This window comes from Manacus candei, unplaced genomic scaffold (genome assembly GCF_025592945.1).
Source record: "Manacus candei isolate 608988 ecotype Guabito, Panama unplaced genomic scaffold, ASM2559294v1 h1tg000050l, whole genome shotgun sequence".
NCBI classification, from domain to species: domain Eukaryota; kingdom Metazoa; phylum Chordata; class Aves; order Passeriformes; family Pipridae; genus Manacus; species Manacus candei.
This window is the reverse complement of record NW_026138098.1, coordinates 20,868,217-20,892,774: the sequence shown is the minus strand read 5'-3', so window position 1 is coordinate 20,892,774 and position 24,558 is coordinate 20,868,217. Positions and strand designations below refer to the sequence as shown.

Genomic DNA, 24,558 nt, shown 5'->3' with positions numbered 1-24,558 from the left:
CACCACAGGCGACTCTCTTCTGGGCTCCTTTGTTCTCATGGGCCTTGGCTGTGTCTGGATGTTCAGTTTGAGGTGTTTGTCTTGATCTTCATTTACATAGATACTTGTTGTCCCCTGCATCATGGTCATATAGAAGTCCTAGAAGCAAAATATAATTTCTTTGATTGGTTGTCACAAGGTACTCGAAAACCAAGTGAGTACTGCAGAGAATACAGTATGCAAGAATTCCCACCTCCCTTTGAAAATGTTTAGCATTATTTTGAAGGAAATATCCTATCTGCCCACGTCAGGTCCATCCCTCCTTCCCCCTCCGTTTTTTGCCCACGAAGGTTGCAGTGCTAATGCCTGTGTACTCTAAAACAATGGCAAACCATTGCTGACCTCTCATCTGGGATTGCATCAAATGGACAGACATGCAACCAGAAACAGCAGTCATGTAGGAGGCACAGGCAAGCCTGGGGAGGAGGTTATGACGAGCTTTCTATTAGTCTAGGGCTACCCTTAAAGCCAGTCCTGTGATCAGTAACTCAGCAGCATGTGTGCTATGTTGACAAATTAATAGATGGCTTACGTCTGGAGGTCTGGGAGGAGATGATTCATATTCGTGTCCTTCCTGCCGGCTGGGGTGTTGATTCGTCTGAAGCAATGAACAAAACAGTGACAAACAACATCTATCAACAAGTCACAAACAAAACACCTTGGCAACATTTCTGGAGCCAAATAACACCATTTGTAGTGAGAGGATGATTTCCTGTAGGAAATGAGAGAGAAATCCACTGAAGAACAATGGTGATAGCTTGTGGATTTTTAATTTCCTGCTATTTAAACAGACCACTTGGCAGTGCCCTTTCAGTATTTGAACGCGAATTTCTCTTTTATCCTCATGAACCCTTCAAATTCTAGGCTGAAGTCCAGCCTTTGAGAGACAGAGCAAAAACAATTGGAAAGTCAAGAGATGTGGTCCCGAACTTCCCAAGAGCTGAAAAGGGTGTTGAATCAGGTTTCTGATATGGAGATCTAGGCTTAGAAGCAGCAAGACACCCCGGAGATGGAAGGTAGTCACCTGATTCCAGCTGTAGTTCTTCCACAGGAGAATACAGACCACTGCCAAGATGACAGCAAGGACCAAGGCCAGAATGCTGGGTATTCCTGTGGCTACTCCAACCACCCATGGTTCATACTAACTTACAAAGAAAGATAGCCCAGTCAAATGCATGCAGTGTGGTCCTTTACAACAGAGTTAGTAGCCGAGTGAGTGGCTACCATAAAACAGCAAGAAAAGCCAATATGAGGAATAAACCTGAAGCCCTGGCTCAAAACAGTAGCTTCCAGCCCAGCTGTACTGTGAACTGGGGTGGACAGGGGAAGCAGAGGTTTGATTGCAAAGGGAAAAAATTCCATGTAATTAATTGTATTAAACAATGAAATATACTCTTACCCCAGAAGAGCAATCTGGCTGGACAGTTGCATTTCCAGATGTCTGCGCAGAAGTCTAGAAATACATGGTTATAGAACATATACAAAAGAGTGTTTCATACAAAGCAAGCAAGGGGAGAGTGAGCAGCTGCAAGACTCCAACAACAGCATGCTGTAACATGGTCAGTAACACATGGAGCACCCAGCTACGCTCCAAGGTCATGGTCCGTACTTGCCAGTCATAAGCAAGAACCAAAATTCTGCTCCTTCCAACAATGTCTCTGGCTGAAGGGAAGGAATATATGCTTTTCCTCAAAAAGGGGCCTGAGGCTGAAAAAAAAAGCATATACAAAGCCTGTACAAGAGATAAATACAAATATATCCCAGAGGAAGTTGGACTCAGAAAAGCAGCACAAAGGGGAGTGGGAAGCCCCAGAAAAGATGTGTTTTTGTAACAGTCTGCTCTCTGTCCTTCCCATGGCGCTGGAGGCAGCTGCCTGCACGGCCTTGCCTAGATGCATGTGCAGGGCTCTAGCAAATCTCGTGTGCCCTAACACAAAACCCTCTGGCATTTTCTACCCATTGCAAAATGTTACACTCAGCTCCAAATTATGAGGCAGCTCCAGCAAAAAGGAAGTCCACCACACAGGCAGTGATGACAGCAGGTGCCTCTCTTCTCCCTTCTCCCTTCTCCCAGACTGACCCACCATCTCAAGCTGACATTGCTGCAGCTGAGAGCTGCAGGACCCAGCATCCACCCCAGACAGCCCTGGGGAGAGGGCTCTGGGAACAGGCCAGAGGTTGAGAGCTGAACATGTCTCCTCAAAGGCCACAGGCCAGATGGGTCTTCTCTGGACCCTGCAGATAACAGATGCTCTGTTTAACAAAGAATAGCCATGATCAATACCCACATCTACAGTCATCTTTCAGCAACTCAGCAGTCAGAAAATTGCCTTTCCTCATTCTGGGGCAGGCTGTGGCTGGACTGATTGTACACGATGACTATGATTCAGCAGAAAAAGCAACCGACTGATTCCTGGCTGGACAACAAAGCAGTGAAATGCCATTGAACCCTGACTGGGTGGATGCAAAACCAGAAAGGGTCTGTGCATCAGAACATTTCACAATATAGCAAGCAGGAAGGTAGGATTAGAAATACCAGTTCTTTGCAGGCCCACAACTTTTGGTGGAGAGAGAAGAACCTTGTGTCTTTTATCAAAGAATTTGTTGAGACATGTATCTTAATTCAGTGTCAGGACATGTAAAAGACCGTCTGGTAACTGCTGTGATGCCTAGTGCCCTGCTCCCCTCACCATCCCCTCTCCCACTGTCAGAAAACAGAAATGAAATCTGAAACAACACACACATTCCCTTTAGTGAAAGGAGCAGGAAAGAAGTTCCGTTGTATTACAGGCTTAGCAAAATAACTTCTAGCTGGATTTGATAATTTTTAAATAAACAGGAAAACAGGTACAAATGCAGGAATCTGGGTACTTTAACACTCTCACCTTTCTTTATTGCTGCAAAATACCATCAGCATCATTAAGACAGTCTGTCAGAAGATCCACATCAACACTGACTCATAAAAACAGAAATTTCTCTTCCAGAATTCCACCCCCTGGCTCCTACAGATAACATGATGGTGTGCAGCTAGCTGATCTTCACCCTAAGCAGTGTATTTACCAAATTTATTGTTGGATTGTAAAACCATGAGAATGACTCTGATGTCTCCTGTAGAGAAATAAAACAAAACCAAACAAACCCCCCAAACAAAACAAACCAAAGCAAACAACAAAAGCAAACCAAACCAAAAAAAAAAAAAAAAAGAAAAAGAAAATCAGAACTGAATATTAGCAATTGGGAGATGCTTCTGGCCAGGTATGGAATGGGGAGGAGTGCTTCTGAAGTGACTGGAAATGATAACATGAGAATATAGTAATTTGAGCAGAACAAGGCAGGCATGCTAGTTACTCCAGAGAAAACAAAAACTCTGTCATGCTGTTGAAGATATGAGGAAACATGCACTGGTTTGCCTGAATTGTTTATACCATGTAAGGCCTCTGAGTAGTCAGGGGCCTTACTGTTTAGTTACACTGGCATTTATGCCAACAGCTCCAGAGTGAGAAAGGGTAAGGCTGTGTAACCCCACTGCAGTTTGGGAGCTGGAGTACAACAGTAGCTTGTAAACCAGCAAGGACTTGCACCTGCAACCTTTGAGTCACAAACTAATCTCATGTGTCTACTTCTGTAGATTCAAGGACAGATGAAAATGACAGAAACATATTAACTCCTCACTGACCAGATTGTTCCCACACATAGAAAGGGAAGTATTCAGAAAAATCTCTGTTAGATGTGCGGTCTGTCAGTTAGATGGGATATAAAGACTCTGCCATCCGGGAGGAACGTAAAAAGACGCTTGGAGACAGTTGAAAGCTGCTCTTAGCCTCTTTAGCTGGTGCAGCATTACTGCTGGAAGCAATACCAGGCACATTATATGGGGAGCTCTATGGGCAGCTGGGGCTGCCTGCAGGGATCAGTGCTAGTGATGGGAATAGTACTGAGAAGAAGCTTAGCTTCAGACATGGGTTACTGGGACAAGCAGTTGCAGGAACCTCTCCTATAATCCAGGGGCAATTAATATGCACTTCTGTATGAAACAGCTCCTTTAAGACACTTATGTGAGAACACCAGTCAGTCCCAGAAGTGTGTAAGGATTAAATAAACTGAAGAGAAAGATAAAGCTGCTGAGGTCTCCCTTGCAGCTGAGATTGGTGCTCTGCAAAGTGTCAGGAAAAGGGCAAAAGAGCTTTGCTTTGCATCCACAAAAAGCCAGCAGAGAGGGAGCTGGCAGAAAGCTGTCCTTTTTCTGCCTGCAGAAGTTCTGTTGCCATGCACTGAGGAGGGAGAGCCTGGTTCTTCAAAGCAGGAGGTCAGTGCAGTGAAAGCTTTTCAATAGCAGGTTGTGGAGAAGGAAGGCTCAAGATGCGAGTCATGAGAGATTTGGATCAGTCCAAGTCCTGTAGTCTAGGAGAGGGGCACAGCACTATGTGTTGAGGACCATAATCCACAACAAAGTCAAAGAGGGGGTGAGATTACCAAAAGATCCAGAATTTATCCTCCCATTACAGATACCAGCTGGAGGTTTGTTTAGAAATGTGGCCTTTATATGCAAGCAATGAACACTGTACTGGAAGTTTAACCTTTGAACAGCTGAGCTACGGGACTGCAGATGTTGTGAAATGCCTCTTGGCATGCAGACACAGCTAGCAATTGGCCACTGAGTGAAAAGGATCTCTTTCAAACTCTGCTTAGAGGTGCAGGTACTGCTGCATCCAGGTTGCCAACTGGGAATGAAATATAGCAGACATTTCTCACCCAGATTTCATACTGTGCCTTCCTTGGACTTACTCACTAAACCACAGCTTTGTGAATAGCTGACTTGTTAATTTGAGCTTGGATTTTCATACCTGCCCCTTCTCTGAAGCTGTAAATTTCTTTCTTTCTTCATGGCTAAAGACAGTGCACTTAATGAACGCCATTATTATTTCTAGGGCTGTGCGTGCAAGTTAAGTGAAAGTTTGAACAGATAGAGCCACATCAATAATATATTTACATATGGTCACCTTTCTCAGGTCAAGTTCTTTGTGAAACTACATTTGTGTATGCAATGGAATAGGTCTGTTACTCACAATAACCTGATTGGTAGCCCTTGATTTGAGAAGAAATGTTTTTCCTAGCTTATTCTGTCACCAGGGTTAAATACTTAGTTTCCTAAGGTGGGACACAAGAAGATAGACCATATAACTCCTTACTTATAGGAAAAACCTAGTTCTGCCCTTAAATCTCTAACAGGTGATTTGTAGGGCAGTGGGTATTTGTGCTCTCTTCTGACTTGAATTACAAAATTCAAGATTTGGGATATCCTAAGACTTCATATTTGGAAACTGAAGTGTCTAACCTGCTAGCAAGCAAATACAGAAAGCCATAGCAAGACACTGAAAAATAGGTTGTTTCTTTCAGTTGCCCCATGGTTTAAAGCCAGTGTCTCAAGTTACTTGCAAAAATGGATCAGTATACAAGTTTGTATTCAGCCTCATCAGGAGAGACATGAAGATTACGACTGACCTCTAATTTAGTTACTTAAAAAAAGAAAGCAGAGGATGCTTCTAATCCTCCTGATTAAAACTCCTGACCATTGCTCTGAAATTTCTAAATGTAAAGTGATTGTAACTAAATACTATGAGACCTTTCTATGCCTGCACTGCTCCTGCTTTTGCTCACAGATTGCCCTGGCTACTCCAGAGTAACTTTTAAGGGGCTCTGAGTACCAGTTACTCTGATACGAGTCAGGTAGGTTTCCCGACAGCATCGACTGCCTGCCAAGAGCACATCTTGGGTGAGAGAAAACCTTTTACTGCAGCTGAGGGGAAAACTAAACATTGCAACCCTTCCCTCTCCCTTCTTGCCATTCAGTAACTCATAGCATCCTGCAGACCTGGAAAGAGAGACCACAAGGAGACAGGCCTCTTCCCCAGCCAAGTCCATATCACTGGGACCCTGCATCTCAGTGCAGAGAGCCTCTCATGGAAGGGAGGGGAGTTGGATGAATGCAATTAACACACACCGGATGATCAGGTGCTCTAGATTTACATCTCAGTTTTAACACAGATGCTTCCACCTCTCAGCATCAACTGTCCAACATACAGATAATACTCCATTTCCCCTAGCTTTTCTTGCACTTGCTCAAACTGTGATTGCTGATGGGCAGGGACCACTCCCTCTTTGGTGCCTATACAGCTCCATGGGTAACAACTCACCAGTTCTTGGATGGAGCTGGCACAGGCCATTCACTGGGTAGGGCTGAGGAAGAGAGACAAAGGGAGATCCCAAGGGGACCAATAGGGGGAACTGAGAGAAGACCAACAGAGGTTAGAGAGATCAAAGCCATTAATATATTATTTCTGTTTGTATGCCATTAACAAGTAACTTTGTGCTGTACTTCCATAAGTCTTCCATTGATCAGTGAATGCTCATGGAATTAGTTCATTATTGCATTTCAGAGGAGAATGTTGCTTTAGCCCAGAGTCAGCTAGCTGCTGGGAGGAGGGAGGTTTCACTCTCAGCCACTCTCACCTGGCCATTTTTAAACAGATACCAGTGTGTTTCAGCTCCCAGGACAAGAAATCTCCTGAAGGGTCCACTTCATGATTCAGGGCATCAGTGTCCTCTTTGCTCCAACTGCCCTAAGACCAGGCAATACCACCAGGACAGAAAAGCTGGGGCAGATGTTAAAATCCAAGCAGATATCTGAACCTATCTGTTGCACCATAAGGAAATGCACAGCAAACAATCAGCTTGACTGATCAGGGCAGACAATGGGAGGGTTAAACACCCCAGGGAGCTTTTCAACTGATAGATAACCGGTTCAGTGGCCTCACCTCTTCTGCTCTCTGATGTCCTCATCCTCTCACTACTTCCATCCAAACAAAGCCAACCAACTCCTACTCACCATTTTGCTCTTCTCCCCGAGAAATCCCTGCATGCAGTAACAGCAGACTGCCCAGTGCCAGGGTTAGTGCTTGTTTTAAGATGAGTTTCTCTTCCTCCTAATACACAAACTGTGGACCTGCAAAGAGGAAGAGATGATGGCATTTCTCTTGGGCTGACTCAGACAACCTGGCTGGGTCCCAGCACACCTGACAGAGCCAGGTCCCTGCCAGGGGCAGGGTCTGGCATGCACCTGGGAAGCTGGGCTTCAGGGCACTGGAGACTCCACCTCTTCTCTGCCAGATACATGGCAAATAAGAGCTCCTGGCTCCAAGAGTATGCTTAGGGTGAGCCACAGATCAGCTTGAGGGGAATCCTGCTTTTGGTTTCTAAGGCTAGCACCTTATCTGTCAGAGCACCTGCTGGAAATGTCAGAACAAAGTGAAGGATTTCTGCTGGCTTAATGCTGAGACCAACAAGCCTGTCTGGTCTGAGGCATCATTCTTTGTCTGAGTGAGTTGTGCCACTGGGTACTTGCGTTTTTAAAGGATGAAGAATCTTCTGGCAGACAATGGATATGCCCTTTATCAACTCACACACAGTGACTGGATGGTCTTTGGGCACTTTCTGGAAAATTAAGTCCTGTTTCTATAAGTAAGTAGAGAAAAAAAGGACCAGCCCTGTCACAGCACTGGTGGCAGACAGTGTGGAAAGAGATATTAAGGGAACATGATAGTTGAACAGTGGAGACACTACAAACCTGCAAAAGATCTTTACACACGCAATAGATAGATCATGCACACAGTAAGAACCTATCTTGCTGTAACCTCAAATGTCTCTGTGTTTCTTTAACAGCTATGACTCCAGTTCATATCCCACCTTTTATTTTACCTCCCATTTCCTACCAGCTTCACTTGGGCTGCATCATTTCTAATGTTTAAACATTGCTTTGCTTTGTAACTATCCATATGACTGAAGACTCATGGGTGTCATTTTGGAAATCATGTCTACCTACTGTCTTGACTGTCAGCCTCTAGGTTCATTCCAGGGTCATACTGTGCCATGGTACTCTGATGCAGGAGGCTACATGGGGATGCTTATTCCTTACTTCATATCCGTTGCTGCTTTGCCTTTGGGAACAGCTGGGAGGAAATTCAGTCACCATGAAGGCTTGGGTAGCTTTGACACACCACAGGAAATGTTCTAGGTGGTAGGTCACAGATGAACTAGGTATGTGTTGAGGAAAGAACACAGACATGGTTCTTAGCAAGCAGGGTAGACATCAAGCACTAGACAGAAAGAGGAAGAAAAGCATTTTAGGTTCTACCTATCGGTATTTGGCTGCCATGGTGCATGGACCACAACTTTGCAATACAGAACATCTGCCTCATGCTCATCCTGCTGTCCTCTGCACAGGAGTTTCATGTCTCTTGTCTTTGGGACCTGCTGATGAAGGCCATAGCCTGTAGTGTAGCAAATAAGCCTAATCCTTTGAGGTATACTTATGGACTAATTACCAGATCTCTAATGTTTATCACTGTAGATCTGTATCTCAGCCCACTAAAGTGTAAGTGCGCAACACGAAACAACGATGTAGCTCTTTGGCTGAACAACTTGTTTCTCTGCCCCACTTACTAATGCTCTCTTGATTGCAAAAGCGAGACAAGCCTAAAGGCTCACAGGAAAGCACTTCCTGCAGAGAGTAAATCCCACCTGGTATTAGCAGAAGACACAAACAACGGCTGGCAGAACAAGGAATATAGTAACAAATGTCCTCCCCTTGAAGAAGTGGAAAATGCATGCATACAACAGAATGTGCAACTGAATCCACAGTCTTTAATGAATGCAGAGACTCACTCACTCGTTCTGGGCACAGGTACATTTATGATTGCCCCCACACCCTCCTCTCCATCCCCTCTAAAAAATTATTTTAGTTAGTGAAATGTAAAAACCACACAAAGGCCAGAATACATACTCACACATCAGAGGGTCTGACATTTTTTTTCTTAAGAAAATTTCACACGTTTAGAATTATTGACTGCTAGGTCCAGTCAGTACAGCAGAAATATTCTACATAGATCATTAGTTGAAATGCACAGTACAACAGTTGTGAGCACACTGTCACAAGAGACACCTGGATGAATGCTAATGAGTCTAGTACATCTGTCAAACCACATTGCAAGTATCTGAAACAAACCAGTCTGGGGTAGATGGGAAATTACCAGAACAACGAACAGAGATGTTAAAGTACATGTCTACAGCTGCTACAGTCACTTTTCCCTAGAGCCATTGCTGCCACTACAGGGTCAGGAAACTTGAACTGCTGCTTGCCACCTGAAACTTTGCTTCTGTTTCAGAGGCACTGATGTCACATTTTATTTCCAGACCTGAGTCACTGTAATTTTGCTTGAACTGGAGCAAGGAAAAGAAGGACAAACACACACCTCGTCTAGCAGTGCTCACTTCCCCAGACTTGCATGGTCAAACAGCTTGAGATCAGAGGTCTTGCCTGTAAGAAGGCCTCAAAATTTGAAAAAAAGAAACAAAGCAGAGCTAAAAAAACCCCAAAACACAAACAAAAAACCAAAACCAAAACAGAGATAACATGATTTTATACAGCCTGCAATAAAGCTATAGTCAGTGGTACAGTATTGTTCACTTTACACTTATTAAGGCTTTGACTACTGGTCTTCTACATGCACATTTTATATACATATAATCTTCCATGTGTGTGTATAAATTACTTTACTTTTCTTGTTCTAAGCAAGAAAATATTTTCATGCATTTGCTTCTCCTAGTATTCACAATACTTGGACCATATCCTGTTCAAGGATTTCTGGAGAGGGCTGAGTCTATTTATTATCCATCTGAAAATGCCCTCATCTCCAGGAATGTCGTTTGTGCCTGACAGTGGCGCTGGCCCCATACTTCTCCACAGTGGTACACCAGAAAGGAGGTGTCATCTCGGAGCCTGACAGCACATTGGTTATGTAAACATAGTAATCCTTGGATTATAAATACTTTATTAAAGCTAACACACCTCAGCTTTTAGCTCATAATTGCCCATGAGTGCCTTAATGAAACATTCAGAATAAAGTCTTTTTTTTAACTCCCATATCAACAGTTCAATTACGGTGGTTCCCCCAAAAGTACAGTTTTCCCTACTTTTTTCCCAAAGAAGTGTCAAGTTACCTTTTAATTCTTCAAGCCTGTGGTAGCTTCCATGAGCAAACAAGAGCAGGTCTGAGCCTTATAGACCAAAGTGCTCTAAGTCACCATCTCACTTGCACCCTTGCCATGAAATTAAGAGACTGGGCCATGCACCAGTGACGAACGAGGAGGAAGCAGAAACCAGAAGAGCTCTTCTGTTCCTAGTCCCGTGCCTGCAGGTTGCATATGTTTGACAGGTTCCCACAGCTCACCAGAGCTGACCCGTAGCATGGCCTGTGTCCCTCTGCCTCAGGGACACCCAGGCTCCCTCTGCCCCAGCATTCCCTTCAGTGACATGCTCCAGCTAGCTGATGTTGCAGAGCACTCCTACGTTGTGGTGGGCAGCCCTGGGGAGAGCAGCTCAGCTGTGAAAAGGAAGGGCTCACAGGGAAATGGTAGTAAGCAAAGGAAGCAGTGAAAAGAAGGCTGAGAAGGCAGGCGTGGGTGGAGTGAGGAGGAGAGAGATCCCTTATTTAAGATAAGGCCTGGACTGCTGCCACAGCTCTCTGAGCTGCTTTCCCTGGTGGTGTAACTGGAGCAAGCTGTCAGCATTCCTGTTACTAAGCTTTGCCACCACCACAGTCATGCTTTGCATTCCACCACAGCATTTCCATATCAGCCACCACCTTTCCCTTGGGCACTACATCAATGTACCTCCATTCAATGTACATCATGACAATTACCACTAATCAGACACTGGGCCTGTCTCATTTACTGGGATCTAAGTAGCTAGCAGCTCTAAAAAAAATGTCCCTGTCCCCTGCCTTGCTCTCCACTCAACAATAAGCAAGACAATAAATAGAAGGGACAGAAGGAGTGATGGATGTCCAGCCATCTGGTTGTTCTCTTATTGCACAGAGTATTTTAGGCTGGTAGGGGAGAGTGGGTGGCTCAAAAAGTCCTTTGAAGAAATCCTACTGGGTATCTGTCCACATCACCTGCATCAGAAAATATGTTCAGACAGCTCATGTGGGTGCTTGGGAATTATCACCTAGAAACAAGATATGCAAGAGACGAAGGCTTTTCTCAATTCAAGTTCAGTCTTACTCAGCCTCATGGCAAGTTGTGCAAAATACAGTGTTTATGCCTTGGCAGGTATGATTAGAAGACAATTTTTTGGTCCTGGGTATGTTAACAAGAAAGGGTCATGCTAATTGCAGAGGCAAACCTTTGAGACTGGATTTAGTTTTAGTTACAGAAAATACTGTACACTGCTTTTGGCCAGGTGCACAGAAGCTTTAAAAAAAAAAGGACAAAGATCACAGTTAAATGTCTCAATCTTCATATGGGAAATGTCTGTGAGGAGCAGTCAAACTACTTTCTCATGTGCAATGCATCCTGAAATTTGGTACTTATGTATCGGGCATGAAAGCCTTTCTTGTTGATGGTGTCATCTGTATGGAATCGAATCATGATGGAATCTCCTGCAGAGTAGATTTCTTCCAGAGGCTGCAGAAAAGGAAACAAGACAGTACATAGTAGTCAAGTCTACAGACTAAATAAATGTCTGCACTATGATGATAGAGTTTAAGCTCACAGTGAAGATGGATTGGCCAGTAAATGTGAAGACTGAGTGCTCAGTACCTCCTGCCCTGATCTGCCTTCCTGTGCATATTTTCCTTGGTCTTTATGTTCGAAGACTGATGCCAGTCCAATCTACAGTCTCAGTTCTTCCAGTTATTTTTTTCACAGGACTTTCTGGATATTCTTGTTCCAGTTTTCAGGTTTACTCTAATTTGCCATTATCTTTTCAGGAAATGACACAATACAAACTGGACCCTGTTTGGCAGTTGAGACTCTCCCAGGGTTCATTAGCAGCAAAACAACTTAGGTACTTATATTTCATGACAACTCTGGTTATCTGGCACACTGTTGTGAGCTGCTACAATGTCCCTGTGCTTCTCTGCAGGACCAACATTTTCCCATTTGAGCCATTCTTCATTTGTCAGTGTGCAGGTAGGTACATTACTACTCTGCTGCCCTGAACTTTTTCACACTGAGCTGCTATGCCTTTGTTTATATTCCAGACCATTTCCCCAGTTTGTGAGGACTTCTTCCATACCTACTCCCTGATTGTCTCTCTTTAAATTCAATAAGAACCTTCTCCATTTCATTGCTGAAGTCCCCGAGAAATCAAACACAGACCCTCTGATTTTAAAAACCACACACCATCATTCATGCTAGAGTCACTCCTGTTAATGGGGTTGCAGGTAACAATTTAGGATACAGCAATGCCATTCTAGAGTCAACAAGCAGCTCTGTAAGTCCCTCCACTGTTTGCCCTTGGCATAGCATGGCCACAACATAACCTGGCTTCAGGCAGGAAGTGACTGAGAATGAAACTGCCCTTTGGAAGCTGTTTCTCACATTTACACATCATTTTTGTGGCAGGGCTGGGGCACAGCAGTGCAGCAGTCTTGTGTTGCTGTACATGGCCCTGGGCTAAAAAGGGACTGTCCGTCAGCACCATTTTCCAGCCAACTCTGTGCATCAGATAAAATGGCTGTGATCTCCAGCCAAAGGGGAAGAAGCAAAACCCAGTCAAAAAGCATTCTCATTACCAGTTTGTGACAGCTGCCCCTCTCCAGAAATGGTATGGTAGTATTCTTCCTTGCCACCCCCAGTGATCCCTAAGAAATCACCACCATCATGGCTTACCCCTGAGCCACAGAAGCGTCCCAGACGGGGTGCAGTGCTGTCGTAACCATCATAAATCTCCATGTAGTCGTACCCACAGTCAGCCTCCTCCTCAATCTCGAATATCTGGAATATTAGCTCCACCCCATAACCATCTTCAGCTACAATCACCCATTCACAGTTGGCTTGACCTGGGTAGTTGTTGTCCCCAAACTGAGCATGGGAATATAGTTCCTTAGTTCGTACTTCAGCCTTTAGGAGCCCACCACACTCTGAAGGAAGAAAAGGGCACAAAACAGTCTCTCAAAGGCCTTACCTCACAAGAAAGACTCATCCCACTTTTGGGCCGGTCATGACCAGAAAAGACCTCCAGCTTGAAGTACAGTAGGGAAGGTAATTAAACACTGCACCAAACTACCATAAATAGTGGTTGTTCACCACAGTGAATTCTCCAGTCACCCATGCATCCATAGACCCACAGAGCTAAGAGGAACTTGGTTCTTTTGGTACAGAACATGCATGGAAAGAGGTGACCAGTTTAAACTGGCAGGATGGGGTTCTTGACACATTATACTCTGAGAAAACGTATTGTTTTAGAAAGCAACTGCTTTGTTCTTTGCACTTGTCCTGTAGCTGAAATTCTGACCCCAAGTGTTTTGTCAGCAGGAAGCTGAAGCACATCAAAAAACTGGGGAGCAAAACAATCCTTTTCTGCCCACACAATACACAAAAGTAGCCCTGTGTTTGTGCAGAAGGGGTATACTTTAACACAGAGTTTTCCTGCAGCCAATGAGGAAGATGCCTCTTCACCAGTCTCTCATGCACTGCCACTCAGAGCACATTTCACCTGTTTACAGTGGCAGGGATTTCAAAGAAGTGAGTGTTGGTACAACACGCCCACCTCTGGGTTGCCACAGATAAGAGGATCAAGCTGTGTCTGTCCACAGCACAGCTCTGCTTCTACCATAATCAATCTAATGTGGGCCTGTTTTGTGTGTGGGCCAACTGCACCACCTCCTTTTCCGATGGTTGATGTGGAACAGAAGGGATTGTTGCTCAATCAAACACCTACAATTTAAACAAAAGAGCATGAGCAGAAATGTCCAATACCAGGAGACCTCTGAGTTGTTATGGAAGTTGGTATTTATGGTATTGTGGCAGCAATGGTCTGAGAACTGAATATACAACCAGTTAAAGTTCGGGCTAAGCTTATTTGGGAGAAAAGTGTGTTTGGTTTTGCCTAGTAAAAAAATGCAGTGAGACTTGATGATATCTTATGGCACTGGGGTATTGGCAGGCAACCAGCTTACCTGTGCTATGCTTTGCCTGGAAACCTCTCCTTTGCACAGAAGCATCAGAGTAAAACCTGAGGAACATCTTGTTGGTAGAAGCCACTACAGGGTCTGGTTTCTTGCTGCCACAGAAGCGGCCAAGGATAGGTGACTTGCTGTTGGGTCCATCATACATTTCTAAGTGGTCATAGGCACATTCTTGGTGCTGTTCAATCTCAAACTCATTGAAGGTCTACAGCAAGAATATGGAGAATTAAGACAGACATCTGTAAATCTAAGTATGCGATTTAGCAGAGGATGAAATGCCAAGTGAGAAACAGATCAAACAGTGCATCTGTCTCACTCCTCCCACAGAACAGTGTGCTTTCAGACAAGAATGATCTCAGAGTGGTAGAGCTCAGAATTCCATATCAATGTGCCATGTTGCCTTAGCTTTGCTGCCTCACATAGGTGCATGACAACAGTTATCAACTGCAAGCCTTATAAGCATTTATTTTTTTCCACTGGTAACCCTGCCCAGCACACCAAATGGGCTGTTCTTCAATATTACTTCCACTGAGCACAGGGATTATTTCCCCCAGTGCCTGGGCCATCTGCACAGATTTGGGCATGTCCTGTCATTTCCACAAGGCCATGTTGTAAAATGGCCCTGATGCCCGTCCTTCAGAGGGGCTGGGGATCAGCTCAGCCACCACCTTATTTAGATACCACCCCAACAAAGTGGTTCACAAGGAGAGGTAGGGGTGGGAGGGCATGTTATTGCCTGTAAACAGAGGGCAATACTCTGCAGTTGTCATCTGCTGGAGTATCCTCTGAGCTGCCTCTCCCCTCCTGGTGTCTCTCTTGAGACCTTCTGCCCTTTTGCAAGCCAGGGCAGCCTCCCACAACGCTCTCCTCCAAGAGCCCCAAACAGGACCTGTAGGCATCAGCCTCCTGCTCACACAGTGGTGGTGGGAAGTCACTTGAGCTCCTCACAACCCAGCCTGCTTCTCCCCTCACAGTCCCGCTCTCTGGTTACTCACCACTTTCACTCGGTGGCCAGGTGTTGCAGAGATGTCCCAGGTGCACTCTTTCCGGCTGGGGTACTTGTCAGGCCAGTTGGGACTGCTCATCATTCCCTCTGCACCACTCAGCTTGTGCTCACAACCAGCTTGAGAGAGAGAGAGCACACTGAGGCACGTCTCACATGGGAACCCTCTAGTGTCCTACATGCTCCTCTCTGCCCACTGAGACCCCTCCACAGGGCAGAGAAAGGGAAGGCTTCAGTCACCAAACAAGACCTTTTAGTATTACTGCACAGTTCTGGTGGGTTTGCCCTATACTTTTTTGAGCTAACCTGGCAGCTGGTGAAATGGACCATCTCATTCCCTTGGGCCTCATTGACCTCATTTACATCCTCACTCCCTAATTATTCTTCTGCTCCTCCATCTCATCTGCCCTGCTCCCAGGGTGATGATGTCAACCCCTCCACTGTGTTGACTCTGGTGCTGTCTCAGCCTCACATTGTTTTGCCAACTTGGAAAGCTGAATCAGCTCATGGAGAGATCAGACAAGGACCGGAGACGATACACAGGAGGGCCATGGCAGCACAGAGCAGGGGTAGTGGTGCAGGAAGAAAGGTAATTTTGGCACCAGCAAATGGTTAGATCAGCCCATCCTTTTTCTTCTGACTCAAACACAATAATTGAATGAAGCAGCAGTGAACGGTCTAATGGTGATGTCCCACAGCTGCTCCTTTTGCTAGCCCAGCTTCTTATTCCCACCCTGTCTCCCCTATGGTGATATAGAGGGCAAGACTGGGGAATGGGTCAGCCCCCTACCCCTTTTTCTTGGGCAGTTTTTCAGCTAGCTGGGGCTTTTTTGGTGCCCCAGCCCAGTACATTGTACAAACTTCCTGCCAACACAGGGCAGAAAGGACCCTGAATCAAGCCATGTTTGAAGTACCTTGGCTTTCCTGAGGGCAGGAAGTGGGGACCTTACCTTCTTTACAATCATGGCCATTTTCATGCAGCATGAAGCCATTTCTGCACTGGCATGTATAACTCCCAAAGGTGTTGATACATTCGTGCTGGCAACCACCGTTGTCTTTGGAGCATTCATCCTTGTCTGGGCAGGATCAAAACAACAAACACTGAGTTGACAGTGAGACAGACTACCACAGTCACCAACTGGGAACCCCACACCCAGGATGGCAGATAGCAGTGCAAACCTTCAACCTCTACTGCTGGATTAGTCCAGTCAGCTTTTTAGCCCAGATACTATTCTCTTCAATTGTCTATCATTTAATAAAATACATCACAAATGTATTTTATTTTATAATGTAAGTTTAATGGTTAAAGACTTCTGTCTAAAAGAAGCATATAGCAGTGTCTTATACTTTTAAAATAGAGTCAAGGAAAAGTATCACATAAATTCACTAGCTTAGGCAAAAATCTACTGGCCAGCCTTTATATTTTCAAGTTCCTTTGTGCCCTGATGAGCCTCTATTTTTAAATAGCTCTGTCTGAAAGCACAAACAGCCAGATAGGAAGAAGATCTAAGGTATGAGCTGCTCTCTGAAGCTGAAATATGCCCCAGTGGATGTTCAGGACTTTATATTCCTCAATCTCATAGTTTCCAGTTCAACTTAAATTATGAGCAGTTTATCTCCATTTTTTCTTGGGACAATGCCCTCCCAAGATCTCATTAACCCCATCTGTCTTCTCACTCCCAGACATACTACCAGATGAAACATATCGACCTCATCATTCCTCCTGTTAGATTTAATAAGTCAAACCCCTAGCCCTGATTCTACTCTGCACCTGTCTTAATTCAAGGCTGTTTTGCCTGATCATCCTCTGCGAAAATCATTAATACTCTTTGGTGTCCGCTGAAAAGACAGCATGAAATTGAATTTCTACTTCCAAATGACATACAATTAACCTCCAGAACTGCCTGCCAGCAAGGTCCATCACTGACACAAAGTATTCAGAACAGAAGATGAGGAACTTCCACTAACACGCACTGCTTTGATGGGAATAATTGCTGTACAGAACATTACTGGAAATTTTCTAAATCTTCTAGTTTCAGAGGAAAAAGCTTTCCTTTAATGACTCTAGGGACAGAGATAACTTCTAGAATTGGGTTCCCCATTGTTTCCTGCTGTGGAAAGACTGGAGGCATTGATGCAATCCATGCATCTTGCTGACACCACACTGTGAAACTGGACTATACACTGCACTGAGAAACCAAGATGATGGTGACATAGCACAGAGCAACCATGCTTTTAAATGTAACCATGTCAGGCTCTGCCTGATCTAACAGGAGGTTGAAGAAAATTCATCAAAACCAAGAGGCTGGCCAGAAGACACAGCTAAGCAAGTGAAAGGATACAGCCACGTACCAGAGAAGTAGTGAACTTTAAAGCCTTTCTTGGAGACTGTGTTGTCTGATTTGAACTCCAGTCTCATGTTGTTGCCATAGGATGTGATTACTTCGGGCTTCTCTGAGCCACAGAATCTGCCATGTAGCTTGGAGTCAGAAGCCAGCTCACTACGAACCTCAACATAGTCATATTTACAGACCTGACAAGAGAGAAGATTTCTCAGCTCTGTGGACTTGGAACAGAGAATTTCAGAGGAAGGGGACAGAGGCTTCACTGAGAAGGAACAGAAACGGTCTTGTACTCAATCACACTCCTAACTTCCCCAAAATCTCCTTTGTCAGTTTTCTCACCCCTTGCCTTGTTGCCCTGATTTTAAAGCACAGTTGTGTTTATCAAAACAGCAATGGTTCCATTTAATTTAGCTAAAATAATTTAGCTTATCCAAGAGCCTGACAGTGTTGAACGAACTTCAGCAGCCTACTGAATTAAGGAAGTGCCACTGCTCCCATTTACAGTGCAGAAAATGAGACCTGAATGCTTTGTTCAAACTCCACCCTGCCCTTGGCAGGACAGAGAACAGCCTCTTTTACTGGTTATTTCATTTATCCTTGAAGAACTCTACTTTATTGTTAATTTCCAATTACTTTCCTGCAAAGGCAGTACTGGGGAAGTGGGGGATGGTACATTAGGGCTGGAAAATACCTACAATTATGCAAAACTGGTAGAGAAAAGAAGTCCATTGTGCTGGTTTTGGCTGGGGTAGATTTAATTTTCTTCACAATGGCTAGTATGGGGTTGTGTTTTGGATTTGTGCTGAAAACAGGGTTGATAATATAAAGATGTTTTTGTTATTTCTGAGCAGCACTTCCAAGTCAAGGCCTTTTCTGCTTCTCATACCATTCCACTAGCAAGGAGGCTGGGAGTGTGCAAGGAGTTGGGAAGGGACACAGTCAGGACAGCTGATCCTAACTGACCAAAGGGATATTCCAGACCATATGACATCATGCTCAGTATATAAAGTGGGGGGAAGAAGGAGGAAGGGGGAACATTCAGAGTGACGGTGTTTGTCTTCCCAAGTAACCACTGTGTGTGATGGAGCCTTGTTTTGCTGGGGATGGCTGAACACCTGCCTGCCCATTGGAAGTAGTGAATTAATTCCTTGTTTTTCTTTGCTTGCTTGCGTGGCTTTTGCTTCATCTATTAGATTGTTTATCTCAACCCATGAGCTTTTCTCACTTTTACCCTTCCAATTCTTCCCCCATTCCACTGGGGGGAAGTGAGCGAGCAGTTGTGTGGTGTTTAGTTGCCAGATGGGGTTAAACCATTACATGTATTTATAATAGAACAGCCTTAATCCTTCAAGTCTATAGAGAAAGCTGATTCAGACTTCAAGGAGAACAATCACTGTTATTCATGTCATTCTGTCTTACTCTACCAGTAAGACAGAGCCTCCTCTCCCTTGTACCCCAAGGATTTATCCAGTTCTGAGTATAGCCAATAGTCCCACCCCTGAGATGCAGGGACTGGTTACGTACATCATTGCCTTCCAGATCAAACACTTCGAACTGCAGAGAGATCCGGTACTGGGCTGGAGCTACCACCTGCCAGACGCAGTTTTTGTTAGTAGGGTATTCCTTGGGCCATCCAGGGCTAGTAATGGTCCCATTGAGCTTGGTGATGAAGCCCCCACAGGCAGCTGGAGAGGCAATAAATGAACACAAGGTTTACTTGGTTCTGTTCAGACACACAGATTGGGCCACAGTGTTAACTAGGAGATGAATCAGATCTGGGTTGGTGGCACATTTCAAATCCCAGCCTCCTGAACAGGTTTAAAATGCTGGTAACTGTGAAGAAGACAGAAACCTCACCTGCCCAGTGAAATAGAGTTAGGCTATGTCCCTGACAGTCACCACATAAGACTGATCTCCTCTTTAATCTCTCTTCTTGGGCTTACTGTGAATCAGTTGACTTGACATGCACAACACAGTTTTAAAGGCCAGCTCAGTAAATTCACCTGCACTCAGTGCTACAAACCTTACTATTTCAAGTTGATCAGTAACAGAACAATTATAAGATAATAGAATCCTAGGGAAGACACTGTCAACTCTTCAGGGGCTTATTATATGTGGACTGCTTCTTCTCTAGGGAAAATAAATGACAAAGTCAAAGACACAGTTTTATTATCCCATTTCCTTTAAAAATTTAGGACATCTCAGCTTCATTCTCTTATGGGAGGGCAGGGCTTTTACCTCAAAGGAGTCAACCTCAATTTGCTCTTTTGCTGCAAAATTCTATTTGCAATGAAGCATTTTTTATCCTTTTTTTTCTTGCTGTTTCTTGAGAGTAATGAGATATGGCCACATCCCCAAAATCCACAGGGACAAAAGCTTTCTGTGTCTTGTTCCCAGCACCATTTTGCATTAAGAGAACTAACCCAAGGGAGCAGCTTCAATATAAATAGTGTAGCAAGCATATCTGGAGAAACAAAAGCAATTTATTCTGTTGTATGTTGCTACATTTTTAAAGACTATCCCACGAATGAAGTTTAAAACAGGAGGTTAAGAGTGAAGTTCAAAAAACGCTTGCTAAGTTATAGTGGTTTGCCCTAGTTATAGTGGCTTGACCACATTATACTGGTTTGCTCAAAATTGCAAGGATTATTAAAAAAAAAAAAAAAGACAAAAGCCTTTTGCACACACCTAACTCTGCCCTCACCAAGTCAACAGCACTCTTCCCCAGACAGTTTGACAAAAGCAGAAGTCAGGGCAACCTGGATGACTTTGAGAGCACCACTCACAGGGTGTGGAGCTCCCTTCATGTTTCAGCTGACAGGCAGAGCTATGAGACAAGAACAATGGATGGATTTTCAGCACATCAACAGCTGTATTGTTGGCAGGAGCAAACACTTGTTGCATGAGATTAACATTATAAATAGAAAGCTGACACAAACAGTTTCTGTTGAAGGTGTGGGGCTTTTTCCTCATAACAGAGCAGGGGAATTTACTCCTCAGTATAAAGAATGTCTGTTTTGCATGCAGACAAAACATTTATATTTTATTATATTAAGTAAATTTTTTTTCAGAAAAGAAAAAATTAGCTTTAGATTTATATACTTTTAGGCCACTCAATGGTTAGGTTGTAATGCCTACACTCCCTTGTGCTGTACTGTGGGAGATCTGGTCTGAACAACAATTTCTGGCCATGAAGGACAACTGGTTTTAGGGATGTTTAGCAGTAGAGAATCAGAGTATTTTCAGTTTTTTAACCAAAACTTGTTTTTCAATGGAAAATGTTGACAAAAACAAATTTTTCAGGTGGTGGAAAATAAACTGAAACAAAGAGGATGTAGAGGCAAGGAAAATCATCTCCAAAGACCGTTAAATTTCATTATTAGCCATAGTACCCATCCTATAGACAGATGCCTCAATCTGTAAGTTACTTACCTTCACAGCTCTTTTTATCAGCTGTCAACTCATAGCCAGGCTCACAGGTACATTTGTAACTGCCCAGTGTGTTCTCACAGTGCTGCTCACAACCACCATTGTCCGGCAGAGAACATTCATCCATCTCTGTCAGGAGAAAACCAGAACAAGTCACACTTTCTTGACCACCCAAACTTCATATTCCTCATGCAACCCTTCTGTAGAGAAGGAACAGAGCAATAGCTGCTCATCTGAGCCCATGGAGTGGCCACTGTAGCAAACCTCACAAATGCTAAAGCACTCCTAAACATGAAACCATAAAGGACTACAATTACTGTTGGTACCCACTAGTGCTTTTTCTAGACAGGAGCAGGGAAACAGAGGCTCCTGTAAAGACAACTGCCTTTTGTTCTCATTTGCCTATTTTTTTGTTCTGTTTGTTTTAAGTTCCTTATGCTCTTGAGTGACAGAAACCAGCCCATTATGGTGCCCACAGTAATGAAGCTGAGGGAGGTCATACCCCACGGAACAGGGTGCAGCAGAGGAGCTGGGAGGACATGCAAGTAGTTCTGCCTTTTCATAGACACATGAAGTCCTGCTACCCTGGGCTTTGAAGTCAGGCTCTTCAATCACATCTCAACAACTTGAACTGACATTTTATTATACAGATAGCCAGATGTACTGGCTTTTCATCCTGACCTCTGATTCCACATGCATGCCTTAATAGATGATTTTATTAACATGGGGTAGGTTGGCCTCAGCTAGCAGCCAAAGTCCCATCCAGCTGCTGGTTCACTCCCCACCCCCTCCCACTCCAGTGGAACAAGGGAGAAAACAGGAAGAATAGGAGCAAGAAAGCTCCTGGGTTAAGACAGGCAAATTACCCACCAGTTACTGTTGTGGGCCAGATAGACTCAACTTTGGGGAATGTAATTTCATTTATTGACAATTAATATAAATATTTGAGTACTGGTTTTGGTATTGGGATACAGAAGCTGAAAGCAAATATATTAAAATACTTATGGAAAACGGTTTTCTGCTCCCCTTTTCTGGCTCAACTTCACTCCATGCTCCTCTCCTCCTGTTTTATATCAGCTCAACTTACACTCAGTCCCTTCAGAAAAGCCATGAGCATGCAAAGGCAGGAGGAGATGGGAAGCCACAGTTCATACACAACTCTGCTTCTCCTTCCTTCTCATACTTCCCTCCTGCTCCAGCATGGGTTCTCCACGAGCAGGGAACATTTGCTCTGCCATGAAGCACCCCCACCTTCTCTTCCTGTGACCTTGGACTTACCTCTGCTATTTTACATTTTTTGTTCCCTCCTCCTCTCTCTCCCTGTCATTTTTAACCTATCTTAAACATGTTTTCACAGAGGTGCCACCAGGCCAGCTGATGGGCTCAGACTTGTCCTGCACTGGGTCCACTGCAGAGCCAGCTGAACCCTCTGTCTGGCACGGGGCAGCCCCTGCAGACCCCACTGCCAACACCTTGACACTTACACCCTATATAATGTTCCCGTAACAGTTACTGCTGTGTAGATGAACAGAAACAGCCTTGACTAGATTATCACTGTAGGTCCCTTGCAGCTGAAATATTCTATTTTCTTCTATTGATAACACTGTCTTCCTGCAAAGCCTTCCCGAAGTCAGGAACCCCCACGGCAACAGTTCCAGTGCAAACAGATTTTATTTTCTGGTTTTTGTTTGTGGATTCACTATGAAGAAAGTAGAGTATTTCTTTGCTGCTCTTTTCTTAGGTATAGGTTCAATAGTTCTAATCTGGCTGTTAAATTACTTGGTTGAGAAAAAAGAGTGGCTGAAATTCCTATGATCATCAAAACCCCCTGTGATCAGTCTTTACCCTGGGAAGGATGTGTCCTGGATATGGGCAGGTATATTTTACAGAGTGTTGTTTTTCCTCTGATATTTGCCATGAAGAAGAAAGGCACAACAATGTGCGTGTCAGATAACCACATCACCACTAATACTTCAACCATATACAAAACAGCCTTCAGTGACACAAACAATTTGTTACAGAAATGAAGATAACTAATAAAGAATAATCCTGGATATGAGGTAGTTGCTCTTCATATCTTCCTGACATTGCCTCTTGGATGTGACAAAGGCTTACCCCGTCTAAGCTGTTTGTAGATTCATTTTCTCTGAAAAGTTAGAAGTTACTACTGCATGTTCTCATGAAGCATAGCATTCAATTCCATCCTTAACTCTGTTTTTTTTTTAGCTAAGTTATTTTCTTTCATTGTTGTAATACATGTAATTGAACCTCTATTAATTTCCTAATTCATTAAGGCAAAACTGACCTATTGTTTGGTCAGATATGGGTGGCAGTCTGAAGAGTGCCTGCAGAGCCATCTAATTTGTTTCTTTACTTTGTTCATGAAATGTCTGATAGTCACAATCCCTCTTGATATGGAGGTACAGTTTGCAGACTTTAGATCCCACCTTGAAACTCCACAGGTAGCCTGCAGGTGTGTCTACCCAGCTTTTGCACACTGACATCAACTCTGCCCACAATGCTAGCTGGCTAGAAGTTGTAGTAGACATAGTAGCTATGTCTACTGTGATGCTTGGTCCAAGCAAATACACTGCTCCTCAGCTGAAGTTACTGGCATGGACTTAGAAACAACCTACCCATCCAACAGCTACACGGTTTCTGGTTCAAATATGCGATATCTGAGCAGACACTGGAAGATCTAGTCTGCCAGCAAAACCTACACAGAAAATACCTGTGTCTGCAATTGTACTACTGTGCATGTTTACACATTTTTACATAAAAAAAGAATAAATTTATTTCTCACTATCTGTATCACAAAGAAAGCACCCCAGATTCAAGTGTATAACTTTCTTCCCCTACGAACTTGCAGGAGAACTTCAGATTCTAGAGAATAACTTGCTGTGTCTCCATGTAGTGCTAATCCCTGAAAGACATTCTGCCACATTCAGCCTTCATTGTTCACTCCTGAAAGAAGTCAAAATGTCTTTAGGAAGAGGTACTCCCTGTGTCTTTATGGAACCTGAAAAATTTAAACAAGGAAGTCTAAACACTGTGAGAGTTGTTCAGGGACTGGAATTAAACATCACAGTATTTGCAATCACCCTTTGTCACAGATCTCTCAAATGTACTCTGTAAATTAAACTTTATTTAACTATTTTTTTTTCTGCACCTAAGTGCATGGCTTAAGAATTACAGGTTATAGATTATGAAACCTTTTTACTTGAATGGTGAAGAAGTGAATTCATGCGATAGACTAATCTCAGCAAAGGGGATTGAGCCCTGACAGGTTTGTTTGCTGTATTTCTTAATGAGCTCATGAACTAAACTTTAATTCACAGAGTACATTCTCCTGCAAATTTGAGAAATCTAAATGGACCATGACACCCTTAACACAAGACAAAAGTTAAAGTAGAAATAAATAAAGGACTTTTGCAATCCAAATATTGGCATTGCAGCTATTATTTCTGTACAATTGTCACTGAACCTAAGAGAAACATGACTGTCTACCTTGCAGCAGTTCTGCATGTATTTTTCCCAAGCAGTTAGATATTCCATTCTTGCCTCTATCAAGTCACCAGGATGCTGGTAAAGGACCAGCTCTTAAAAAAAAGAAAAAAAAAAAGTAAAAAAAAAAAACTTAGTCTTACTCACATCTTCCTGAAGAGAATCTCAGTTTAGGAACACATTTGTCTCTCAAAGCACTCAGATTTTT

The 24,558-nt window shown here is 43.7% G+C and overlaps 1 protein-coding gene across 5 annotated transcripts in view; it reads right to left on the bottom strand.

Annotated features, from left to right (window-relative positions):
* Positions 1-8,721: 8,721 nt before the first annotated feature.
* The window catches only part of TLL2 (tolloid like 2), a 90,758-nt gene continuing 74,921 nt past the window's right edge, over positions 8,722-24,558 (bottom strand). For all 5 annotated transcript variants that reach the window (XM_051800086.1, XM_051800087.1, XM_051800089.1 and 2 more), the window contains 8 exons: positions 20,850-20,975; positions 18,942-19,102; positions 17,425-17,605; positions 16,023-16,148; positions 15,065-15,192; positions 14,061-14,274; positions 12,772-13,022; positions 8,722-11,562 (listed from right to left, as the gene is read on the bottom strand). In XM_051800086.1, coding sequence (XP_051656046.1) covers positions 11,428-11,562; positions 12,772-13,022; positions 14,061-14,274; positions 15,065-15,192; positions 16,023-16,148; positions 17,425-17,605; positions 18,942-19,102; positions 20,850-20,975 — 1,322 coding nt within the window. In that variant the 3' untranslated portion in view covers positions 8,722-11,427. The remainder of the gene's footprint in view (positions 11,563-12,771; positions 13,023-14,060; positions 14,275-15,064; positions 15,193-16,022; positions 16,149-17,424; positions 17,606-18,941; positions 19,103-20,849; positions 20,976-24,558) is intronic.